This window comes from Hippocampus zosterae, chromosome 6 (assembly GCF_025434085.1).
Source record: "Hippocampus zosterae strain Florida chromosome 6, ASM2543408v3, whole genome shotgun sequence".
NCBI classification, from domain to species: Eukaryota; Metazoa; Chordata; class Actinopteri; order Syngnathiformes; family Syngnathidae; genus Hippocampus; species Hippocampus zosterae.
The window spans coordinates 14,637,854-14,650,805 of NC_067456.1; the positions used below are offsets into that span (position 1 = coordinate 14,637,854).

General features: G+C 41.4%; 1 protein-coding gene across 1 annotated transcript; it reads left to right on the plus strand.

Annotated features, from left to right (window-relative positions):
• Window positions 1-743: 743 nt before the first annotated feature.
• Window positions 744-5,326, plus strand: lrrtm4l2 (leucine rich repeat transmembrane neuronal 4 like 2). The gene is made up of 2 exons (XM_052067573.1): window positions 744-1,135; window positions 1,475-5,326. Exons 1-2 carry the CDS (start codon window positions 1,132-1,134, stop codon window positions 3,097-3,099), a joined length of 1,629 nt encoding a protein of 542 aa, XP_051923533.1. The 5' UTR covers window positions 744-1,131; the 3' UTR covers window positions 3,100-5,326.
• The last annotated feature ends 7,626 nt before the right edge of the window (window positions 5,327-12,952 follow it).

Sequence of the window (12,952 nt, forward strand, 5' to 3'; positions counted from 1 at the left end):
GGTGGGTCTTTTACTTGCGAGTTAGCTTAAAGATTTTGCTTTTGCCCTGTGGTCACCTGTTTTCGGCTGAATTCTTTTGTTGATTGTTCTTTGGTCAAATTCGGTTCAAACTCCTTTTAAATCGAACATGCTTGTGCAGTGTATCGTTAGTTTACTGAGGAGAAAAAATGACAACAGCGTCATAAAATAGAAGTGATGAGAATTGATTTTTTTTCTCAGACGTCTCCCTTTATTGATTTGAATATCAGGCTCAACCTCAACAGAAAAAACATTTTTGCACACAAGGTGTCGCTGTTACAACGCAGTACAAACACAGGTATACAACAGGCTGCCTGTTGTATATCCCAACTGTAGCTTCAGGCAAAATGAGCCAAGTATGGAAAAATAAATATGAGATTAGCACGAATTTACTCTCACTGGCCTGCTAAAATGGATTCCATTCCCTGGCGTCCCAACTCTTCAGGCTTAAAAAAAATCGGCTATTTATGCATTCTCCTGCCTGAAAGTGCAGCCTGATGGATGTGTGGTCAGCATCACATTTAAGTGAATACAGTTACGCACAAGTATATCAATACTAATTCATAAGTGATCCAGATCCAAGGGAACTCCGTCGTTAACCGACGACCGCTTTTATTATGAAAAGAATCTCTATTATTATATCTAGGAGTACTATATTTTTGTCACAAAACCAGAAAGAAAGCAGCGGAGGGATGCGATTAAAGCATTAATCGTATAGGAAAGTAATGAGTGATAAGTTTTTACGGTGTGTGGGGAGAGAGAGCGAAAGCGCGAAAAAGAGAGCGAGCGAAAGAGAGAGAGAGAGAGAGAGTTGGTTCCGTGTCCCTCCATCAGCGCGCCACACGATGATTGCATTGCACATTGAACACTGAACGAGCGGCGACCAACCTCGCACCCGGGGCGAAAGCTTCCCTTTGGGTTTTGCTTTATTTACGACGCCGCATGGAGGATTAAAACTTCCCGCTGCGTTTCTCTTCCTGAGAGCGAAGACACAGGTGGTGGTGCTCAGTGTGTCCCGTATCCTGCACGAGCTGCGTTTTCTCCACATCTGTGGGCAGATTAATATGCTCTTCATCGATTTATTTCACAGCGCCACTCCTTCCCTCCGAAACCATGGGTAAGTACATTTCTCACGTATTAGTACATTTCTCACGTATTTTATATGCTAGCAGTGCTTTCAGTTATTTTGATATGCATACTGCTCAGTGACATTTTCCTCTACCCAGTATGCCAATCATGGCTGCTATCCGTAAACTACCTCAAAATAGTTAATCTCGGGCCGATATCAATTTTTCATGAAGCGGGTCTGCACATCACACGTTTTCTCACTTCGACAGCCAGCGTTTAAAGGATAAAGAAGTTCTTGTCTTTACTTATTTAAATGTCTTTGAGCGCAAATTCTCTAAAAGCCAGGCGCTGTTTTGATTGCCTGTGCCCCACTTTATTCCCCCAACAGGTTCTGTGATGTTGGGCTGGAGGGTTTCATGTGTTCTGGTGCAGGCAGCTGTGTGGCTGCTGCTCAGCAAGGGGGAGAGGATGTGCCCTACGAGTTGTCGCTGTGAAGGCAAACTCGTCTACTGCGAATCGGGCATTTTCCAAGACGTTCCGCAGAATATCACCGCGGGATGCCAAGGTCTATCTCTACGCTATAATAACCTGCAGGTGCTGATGTCCTACCAGTTTGCACATCTCAATCAGCTCGTCTGGCTCTACCTGGACCACAATTCCATCAACGCTGTGGATGTTTTAGCCTTCCGCGGCGTGAGGAGGCTCAAAGAACTCATCGTCAGCTCCAATAAAATAGCCCACCTGCACAACAACACATTCAGCGCCATTCCAAACCTGCGCAACTTGGATCTATCCTACAACAAGATCCAGTCCCTGCAGCCGGGACATTTGTTCGGCCTGCGCAAGCTCCAGAATCTACACCTTCGGTCCAACGGACTGAAGCAGATCGTAGTCCGTACCTTTCTGGAATGCCGCAGCCTGGAGTTTCTGGATTTGGGATACAACCAGCTGCGGAGCCTCAGCCGGACAACCTTTTTGGGACTGTTTCGCCTCAAAGAGCTTCATTTAGAGCACAATCAATTTTCTCGGATTAATTTCTACATTTTCCCACGCCTCACCAACCTGCAGGCTCTTTATTTGCAATGGAACCGCATACGAGCCGTCAGTCAAGGCGTACCTTGGACCTGGTTTAAATTGCAGAAACTGGATCTTTCGGGGAATGAAATCCAGACGTTAGACCCCTCGGTTTTCCAGTCGCTGCCAAATTTACAAACGCTCAATCTGGAATCCAACAAGCTCAGGAGCGTGCCCGTGGAGGCCGTGGCGGCGTGGACTTCAGTGACCACCATCGGCCTTGTTGGGAATGCCTGGGACTGCAGGCCGAGCATCTGCCCGCTCATGGCCTGGCTCAGGACCCTGAGGGACGCCAAAGACATCAGCATGATATGCAGCAGCCCTAAGTCTACGCAGGGAGAGAGAGTTGTAGACGTCGTGGGGAACTATACCACCTGCGTCAACGTGATGTCCGTTGTGAATACGACCACGGCTTCCGTAGTATTCGCTTCAAGGCCCTTTGCCAACGCCACATCTCACCGTCTCTTCCGTGGCGTCACGCAGCTGGCTGACAGTGAGCCTCCTGTGAAGACCTCACCGCCTTCAGCCATCTGGCCCGGTACGACCGACGGACAGAGTGAGAAGCCCACAACCGGGAGCTCCTCGCCGCCTCCCTCCCCCGACCCTTCAACCACATCCTTCCCAGAGATACCGTTTGAACACATGGCTTTCCATAAAATCATCGCAGGCACCGTAGCCCTGTTTTTGTCCGTGTCATTGATCCTCCTGGTTATTTATGTCTCGTGGAGGCACTACCCCAACACCATGAGGCAACTGCAACAGCACCCCGTCAAACATAAGCGCAGGAAAAAAGGCCGCAAGCAGGAGCAAGACCTGAACTCTCAGTTGCAAGAGTACTATCTGAGCTACCATTCAAATTCCCAGACCATGGATTCGCTGGTGAATGAGGCAAGGCCGTGCACGTGCACCATTTCAGGATCAATAGAATGCGAAGTGTAGAGTTTCGCTCGTCTTTATGAGACAAAGATGTGACATTTCTGGGCAAGTCTGTCGTCAGATAAATGATTTGATCATAAATGGCTTCATGAAATGTTCCTCTCCACCGCATTGAAGGAAATGCGTGGAAAGCGAGTGACATATATCTGTGTGGACAGAGCGGAGCGCGGCGATATTTCTGGAGCTGATTACTGAGACTGACACGGGAGCCGTGGCATGGCAGCGTCATCCTGGTTACCTGTGTGTGAAACCAATCGACAAACTGAATCGACTCGTTGGCCCTTTCGTTCGTTATGCCATCTGTAAAGCAACGGAGACCGTTTTTTTTTTTTTTACTTGCCTGTTCATATCGTGCTAATTATATAATATGTGTAATAAATATGAAGTTGTAGGGGAGAATCGTTATGTATTTGAATATGTACAGTGTGAGCCAAGAGGAGGAGTTTATTTCCCTGCTCAATGAGCCCAAGGCCGATAAATATTGTCAATTTTAATACTTAGCTATTTGAATCTTTGTCCTGCCGGTGCATAAGTTTAAAGTACCAGTGACCCATCCGTTTGGGAGACCAACCCACACTTGTCTCATCTGCTGTATGGAGGATGCTCATTTAGTCCAAAGTGTTTCTAAGGTGCGTTCCATCTCCTCCGTTTGTTTATGAACAAAACTGTGTCAGACCTCATTACAGTGTGCAATTGATCATAATGCTGTTTTATATATTATATGACTAATATTTGATTGATTATGCTTTGTCTGTAAAACGTGCTAGCAAATCTGGCTCAAATGAAAGGAAACACTTCTGGTGAAAATGTGAGCTGGTGAAGGAAAGGAAACAGACTTTGTTTCTGCAGAATTACATATTTCACGGGATGTGAAGGCGCATATAAAATTGATGGCGTATTTCCCGTTTTCCAACCTCTTTTGCGACTCCTCTTTTGACTTTAATAACACTGACAACAGTATTAACGGAATGTGGGTCATCGGTGTTGAATCCAGCCGCTTTATATAGAAAGCCGTTTATTCCTCCTTTCACAAAAAAACTGACACCAAAAATAACAATTCAATAATAACTAAAGACAGAATAGGAAAAAGAGAATTGAGGCAGGCCACCGGCGGATTGTGGTTGCCATCGGTCAAGTCTGTTATGCTATTAGGAAGAAATTATCTGCCTTCATCTGTCGTGTTCCTCTAACTTGTTTCCACCTCCGTCTTTTAGTCTTTCCTTGAACACTGAAGATAACCTGCACAGGGGACAAGTGGGCATGTGTTGAGTCAGGCAGGATCAATTGATGTTCTAGCATGTGAAATGTATTTTAAAAAAGAAATAAAAAAAGAGGTGATTTTGTTTCCCCTGTGAGCCACAACCTGTACATTGCATCAGTTAACCCGAGATGTTTTTATCCCGACTGTCATGCATGTCATTCCTTGTATATGTTGTTCATTTTGTCGGTGAAGACGGTACAGCAGCATTTCTGACAAGTCCAATTATTTGTTTTGATTGATGATGCTTTGTAAACTACTGATGCTTGCATTTATGATGATGAATTTCTTTCAAAGACCGATGGATACGTTTCCAAATGCAAAAACAAAAGGAAAATAGCAAGAACAGTATAAATGATTTGTTGATCCAAGTTTGACAGATATTGTAATGACTCTCTGATACGTCATGCGGTGACTGATGAAAAGCAATTTTCCCATGTTTTTGTGCTGTGTGTAGCTAAGAGAAGAATGCTGATTAGAAAGTTGTGCTCTGCATCTTGCAAACCATTATCGGAGTTATATTTGTTTGGGTGAAATATTGCAGCAGTACGCAGTATTGACTGAGCAACAACAAGGTACAAATACAGCCGCACAAATGTGCAAAATCGGGAAGAGGGTGACGGGAAGTATATATGTTGTCAGCTACCTGAAAATGGAGAATGTCCTCGAGACAGTTGACAGCAAAAACAAGCAGCGGATGAGGAAAAACAGAATTGGAAAAATCCTGTCGGCAAACGTCCAGAAATGTGATTGGTTTTCTGTGTGCTCCTCTAACGTCAAACTGTGAGGGGCCAGCGCTCACTTGGCAGGCGTGATATTTTGATTTACATCTGTGACTGCACATTCTTTTTCCAGCAGAACATCCGTGCAACCCTATCCTTGTGTTTGCCAAAGGTTAGAGCCTAATTTAGAAGCTAAAATGAAGACAATGTTGGAATGATGACATCCAATTAAAGATGCAGCTTAAGTTTTGATTGCCATTGCTTAATTTTATGTTATATGAGGTACAAAAAAAAAAAAAAACCAAGAGCCATTTATGACTTTTAACCAACTTCTTTGCAGTCTTGTACAGGTTACAATCAATATCTTTTCATGGAAATGTGGTACATACTGCACTCATCCTCCTAAACAATGTTCCCATTCAAAGGAAATTGTATTTTCAACTCTGTGAAATCAAATTGTTACATAGCAACATTAAATATGTCCCCAACACGTGGAAGAGGACGATACTGGGCAGCTTACATTTGTTTGTGAATAAAAAAATAAGATTTTCATCAGGATCTTGTAATACTGATGCCTAATGCTTTTTTTTTACTTTATATTTATAAAATATTAAAGCCATCCCATTATGTTTTGGGGGGGAAAAATCACTCCCTTAGAAAAATTGATAATTGAAAAAAAATCTGGGTCGATCTATAGCTATCATTGAATTTTTCAAGATGAGACCATTCATTCTTAATGGAGTGGGACTAAATTCCCGCTAGAGCCTTTTCTTCACACTCCTTTTGAGGTTGGGTCTGAAGTTTTGATTGGAAATGTACGTTTTGGATCTCTTGTTTATGTTGAGCGCTGCCTGAAATGAATTCATAAATGACTCAATTGTATTTGCAAGTGAGAATAAGGCCATAATTTGTTTTGTTTGTTTTTTACATCTCACCTTGACTATTGTAATGGGTTATATTTTGTCTTCTTCTCTAGTATTGAAAATCTCTAGCGAGGACAAAATGCTGTACAAGACTCTTGAAAAATACTAATACATTTGGTCATATTATCCATGTGCTGGCAACCTTGCAATGGCTCCTAATGCACCTGAGATGTGATTTCAAGTTTTTGCCCCTGACCATAAAATATCACAAAGCCTTCCAATCTTGCTGATTTATCTCCTATTCAGATGGCACGAATTTTTGTCATTTCCGACAGTCGCGCTGTGAGACTACCAGATAAATATCGTTCTGTGTTTTGGACCGTGCAAGATGTCACACTACAAGTCCATCACAGCCCAATCGTCGCATGCTTCCATCAAGATTTAGCCATCGGCGCCGGTCCATCAGGGAGGCAGGACAAGCAGCTCGAATGTAAGCCAAAGTGGTCAGTTGCTGTATTAAAACTGTTAAAACTGAGAAACTCTTGCTTTGAGGCCAAAGCCTGGAGTCTTTCTTTGTGCAGACAAAGTAAATGGTTTCCTTGGCAGGCAGGTAACATGCTGTAAACACATTATCACCGGCCATGACTCAGACACACGTTGTTGAATTTCACATTTAATTATCCATCCATCCATTTTCAAATCCGCGTATCCACACAAGGGTGTGCTGTAGCCTATCGAAGCTGTCTTTGGGCATTAGGCAGGATACACCCTGAATTGGTTGCCAGCCAGTCGCAGAGCACACTTAGACAAACAACCATTCGCCTTCACAATCACGCCACGGGACAATTTGGAGTGCCCACTCAAGCTGCTATGCATGTTTTAGGAATTATGGGAGGAAACCGGAGTACCCGGAGAAAACCCACGCAGGCACGGAGAGAGCATTCAAACTCCGCACAGGGAGCCCGGAGCTGGAATCGAACCCTGCACCTCTGCACTGTGAGGCGGACGTGCTAACCAGTCCACATGTAATTATTGGGGAAAAAAATACCAGACCTTGACAGAAGAGTCCTTTTTTGGACCGATGTTATTCCGCTTCTGCAGAGCTTACCTATGGGTTGATCATTGGAAGAATTAGGTGTGTTGGAGCAGGGAGGCAGACATAAAACATCCAAGACTCGAGGACCATAATTGCTTGTGGTGCACACACAATGCATTTTTTAAAATGTTCTTAAGGTGTCAAGTGTGTCCACTGGAAAGATCACGTTGGAGGAAACATTATGGATTGATTCTGACCAATAATAAGGTCTTTAAAGTTTGCTGGAGAAAACTTTGAACAACTTTCAACAACAGTTTCTCATTATCATATACTGAGTAATGGAAAAAGGGACATAATACATGCACAACGCCACAGCAGGTGAGTAAATATGGTGTACTTAACTAACAACACTTGGAAACTGATTCGGAATATAACATTACTGTACTCGGTACTGCTGACCCCCACGAGGGTCACGGGTGTGCTAGAATCTATGCCAGCTGACGACGGGCAGGTGGGTTAAACCCTGGACTGGCTGCCAGCCAATCGCAGAGGTATTCATTTTCCAATGCGAAATGTTATTGTTGCGCAATGTCCTGTGGTTTTAGGTTGCGGGGGTGAAGAACTCGACTGATTGTGCTGCAAGATAATTAGAGCGGCACCTAATAATTTGTTTACATGAATTTGTTAAATCAGAGTCCAAAATATTAGCCACGGCTCTCAGTATGATGCAGTACGGTTTAACACCACAAACCAAACGATCGCATTTTCAGTTGAAAATGACCATGATTATCTTTGTAAAAGCAGCACATCTCATACTGCTACCGTTTTGGAAAACATTGCACTATATAAGTGGTCAGAATGTTCCTGTTTTCTTAATCTGTCCATAAACTAATTAAAAGTGTATGTCTGCAAAAGGTTATGAGTTGAACTGTTTCTTAATTCTATGCCGGGTCACTGCTTCTATCATTCCTGCTTTTATATTACCATCCACCGGAGGGGATTTCTTCAAGGATGACTGATTCTTAAATTCGACAAAATTAGTTCACAAAGATAGACAAGATGTCCTATTTTCTTCACGACGGTCGTGGAATTGCAGCCACACTTTTATGAATTCAAATACTCAAATATTGAGCTCCTTCAAGCTACCTGGTCAAAATAATGAGTCGCTGGCCATGAAATTAAAATGATTAAAGGTGGCTTAAAATAGAGTTACTGAAGTATGAACGTAGATAGTGTCCCTCGTCACTCTTTTGCAAAACGAGACCTCTCTTTTATGCCATTTCTTGTGGTGCCTGCGTCATCTGTGAAACTCATTTGCATACTAATGCTTTAATAACATTGTTACAAGTTCCACTTGACCCTCAAAGGAAAACATTTTACTTCCTTATACTGTTAAGCAGAGGCCTTCACCTCGACAGCATATCCAAAGACACTCGTGGAACATCCAAGTTGAAGTGCTGTAACATGCAAAGTTCAATAGACGAGTGGCTCGCTCATACAGTCCTGAGGTTCTGAATTTTAATCTTTGCTCTGGCATTTCTGTGTGGACTTTATATGTTCCCGCTCGCTTGGATGTGTGCTGTCTGGCTTTCTTTCACATTCCAAAAGCATGCACCCCAGGTTAATTAAAGACTGTCCACAGAAAATGGACACATGGATTTCTTCCATTTTCTTATTAAGGGAGGCGGGCAAGTGTCCCAGCTCACTTTGGGTGAGAGGCGGAGTAAACTCTGGACTGGTCTCCAGCCAATCACAGAGCAATCAGTCAACAATCAGTCACACTCAGTCCAATACTGAATTTTGAGTCTTTAATGAATATAATGTTGCATTTCATATGTCCTTTTGTTAATTATTTCTGTTCGTTTTGCCACCACAGAGTGTGCCAGTGATGGCAAAGAGGAGAAATATGATTTTGGATGCCTAATACAAAATTGCTAATAGTCATAGAAGAAAGGCCAGTAAAAATTAAGTGCCTTTAATTCTGAAGGTCTTCTTAGAATGTTCTGTAGGTGTTTTCGAATGAAGTCATTTTTGGTCTATTTCATCCTTAATCTATAAATTCCTGGTCACATTCCAGAATCATGCTAATTATAGACCCGTGCGTAATCCATCGAAAATAACTAGAGCTGTGACTACATGGCTACATGTAATACATCTCAGCGTTTGGGTAAATGATATTCTATCTACAATAAATGAGACTGCAGCATCTTTGGTTCACTTAGCATCAGGGAATTACTTGTAAGGTGATCACTGTTTAAAGTTTACTCACTGGGATGCTCGTATCCCATCACAAAATGTGGTGTGTGTGTGACATAATAGGAACACATTGCTTTCTTGATAACTGCTACCTCATGATTTCATTTCATTTTCACGTGATTTCGTGTACTTGCCATGATTCTTCCACAGTTCCGCAGCCAACACCTTGGAAATCAAATGACCACAACAATTAAATGCGTGTGATTTATAAGCCTATATGGCTTTTTATTTTGCTGGCTTCTGTGCAATAAAACACTGCTTTTAATTTGTACCTCGAATAAAATATAGAGTAATTTCTCACAGATGATTCACTGTACAGTTAGGAAAAATATTCACAATATTTAATATTAAACACTCACACATATACTAAGTGGCATATAGACAGTCTTTTACTTTGCACCTGCTGAAGTGGCCAGATAAAACTGCAAAACATAAAAATAAATGGGGATGAGTTGATCCTGTCTAGATCATCCCTTATGTTCTTTAGACAGCACACACATTCGACTCTTAATCCACCAACCAACACACTTTAGCAGGACACCATAAAAAAATAAAAATAAAAAAAACAATTGCCTTTCACAGGGGACATTCAGAAGTAAAAAAAAAAAAAACATTTGATTCATTCGGATTAATTTGCTGAAAGGCAGATGTCACCCCAGACTGGTAGCTAGTCAATCACAAGGTGTACTGTGGACTCCTCACCTTGACACAATTCCTCCCTCCTCAGCATTTTTCTTGTTCGGTTTTGAGAGAACCCAAACAATATTGCTCCTGGTGGCAGTCATTCTGAAAGGTCCTTGCTCGAGGCTTCATTGTTTTCATGTGAATGATGACAGAAGTACAAGAGCTGCAGCACACGAGATAAGATGGCGCAGCCCTAAAAAGACCAAAAGTACCCGTCTCCTCTTTATCGCCATACCATAGGGTGTTAAAGACGAGCAAATCAATAACATTTATTGGTGGTGGAGCTGGTAAGTCTCTCATGTTCAAACGTATTTGTCAGAGATTTTCTCGGACAAAGTTAAAGAAACGACTCGGCACACAGGAAAATTGTCTTCAATATCGGCGGGAGCGGACCTCTGAGAGCGAACGACGGTTGTTGCTCCGCGATCACACTCAAAGTCCCGTCTCCGCAAGTTCCACATTTTATTGTAACATATGCAAAATACAAGAAAACCCCCAATATTTGCATGCCGCACCCCTGGTCGGGCCCCTCAATAGTGATTGGTTACCTGTTTTTCAACCTCGAACCACCAGTACATTGGCGCCTTTTCTGGCTGGTCTACATTGAATTAGCATGCTGTAGACTTTGCGGATGGTCAATGTCATCTGGGCGCGACGGGTGTTCTCAACTCGTCTTTTGTTGCTCAACCGCTGTCCCGAATTATTCATTCCCCTTTTGTGACCGAGTTTCGCCCTCTCCCCCATGATCGCCCACCTGTATTGACGTGCTAATTGTGGGCTTCAACAGCCCACCGGCCAAATGGCTGGCGCCTTTGTGTGTAGGCATTTGGGGGTGCTGGATAGGCACCCAAACGCTTCGATGCGCCCAAATAAATGAAACTTTAAACATGATACATTTTTGCTCATAGATTCTTCTAACAGTATTTAACAATGTGAAACCTACAGTTGCCTTATAAGATAAGATAAGATAAGATAAGATATCCTTCATTTGTCCCACACTGGGGAAATTTACAATTTATGATGGCCTTGGCTCAACCTGTGTGTTACAATCTGTCTTGGAATAAAATCATATGTATTGACTTGTCAGGCCAACGCAAAAGAAAAGTCCACACGAGCATCAGTGGCATTGCGCAAAAACTAATAACAAATAATTTTCTTTCAATTATAGCGGATATTAATTGGGGGAGTGTTGTGCAAGGGTCCAGCAAAATAAAAGAAAGATCTTTTTTTTAATTACCGGTACTCCATCATGATATTTAATATGTAATGTTCCACACTTATATCATACAAAATGTATTTAATAAAACGAGTTGTTGAATCACAGTATATAAAATACAAAATAATATGTTATATTTCCTGGTTCCTATTTTCAGAGCAGTTGCAGCAGACCGCCTATATAAGTTTAGTTGCATTACAATTCCTCACTGATGTTTTTTCTCAGCACAGAGCTAATGACATAAAGTAAGTACATGAGCTGGACTCGTATACTGCTTCGTCCACTTCATGGAGCTGTTAGTCACACTAGCAGCTTGAATTTCCAGCAGAAGTTCACAGGGCTTATTATGCGCATATTTGGCCATGTTATTATCTATTTACATATTGTAGAGTCACCAAACGTATCGATTGTTTCTCCTTAGTAACGTGGAGGGTGTGGAATTCTTCTTAAATTATATGTCGGATTGTCAAAGTATCTTTTTCTTTCTTAATTACTGCATTAGATTGTGTCTGACATTGTCTTGAGTTTTTGGGCAGCACACACTCATACACGACATACTCAAGATAACTCAATGTGCTTCACATAATTAAAAGTGCAACATTTAAAAGCAGTTGCAAACAAAAGAGTTAAAGACATTTAAAAGACAATAAAATATATGCAACGCAGGTTACTAAAAGAGTGTACAGTGCAAGAATAATATTTTTGAAGACAAGATTTTAAAAATGCTTTGAAATAACTTAATCATAAGTACAGGTTGGTTAAAGTGGGAAATGCAGTTTTTAATTTTTTAACGATTTTTAAAGAATTTACATTTTCTTGGTATGTTTTGAATCTTTTTTCATTCATTCATATTATTCACACTGATCATAAAGGATCCCACCAAATCAGGGGACGCAACTATTCACAAGAAGAGAGAAAATGTTAAAGGTGATTTGGCGATATGTGTATTATGTCAGGGGCATATTGTACTCTGGGAAATGTCGACAGTGGCATTTTTTGCATTTATTTGTCTAATTTAAATCAGTGCAGTGATCATTTTGCGTCACATCAATTTATATTGATTTACATCATCTGCGATTGGCTGGAGATCATTGCAGTGTGTCAGCTAGGATTAGCTCCAGCTCATCCATGATCCTACTGAGGAAAAGTGGAGTCACAAAGGACGGATGAATGGAGAGATGACTTTTTTTGATCAGCGTATTTTGGTTATGTCATCTTAATTAGTATACCATGGTGGTGACTCATTAACACGAGTGGTTTCCGTTATTTTTTCTCTTGAAATTGCTACTCGAATGTCCTTCCATAGCAAGAAGAAGCGACTCATCATTTTTGTAATTCAATACCAAATGACCTTTAATTTAATCAACATGAAAATAAACGGCACGCGCCGAGGCAGCGTTTTCATCTTGACTGAAGTAATTAATGTCACATATATAATATGCTTAATTGGCCTCTACTACATTAAACCGCAGGTGGCTGACAGCCTTGGAGTATTGCAGTCACTCCGGTTTTCCCAAATGAATTTGAAGAATTTTCTACTCTATAATCACAATGTAAAAGCTGACAAATACAACGATGGCTTGAGAAGCAAGCTTGTTGTTTTTTCTCAATGAAATGAATGGAAATGCCTTTTATCTGTTCCAGCCTTTTTTGTGATTTGTTTTTTTAATGAGGAAAAGTAGCACTTTAAAACATTCTACTCTATAAAGACATACAGTAATGACATAATTACAAATAATGATTTTAATAATGATATAATAATTTTTGTCACAGATCCTCTCTTGTTGTCTCAGGAAGGCAGAATTATGCATTGTTCTACGC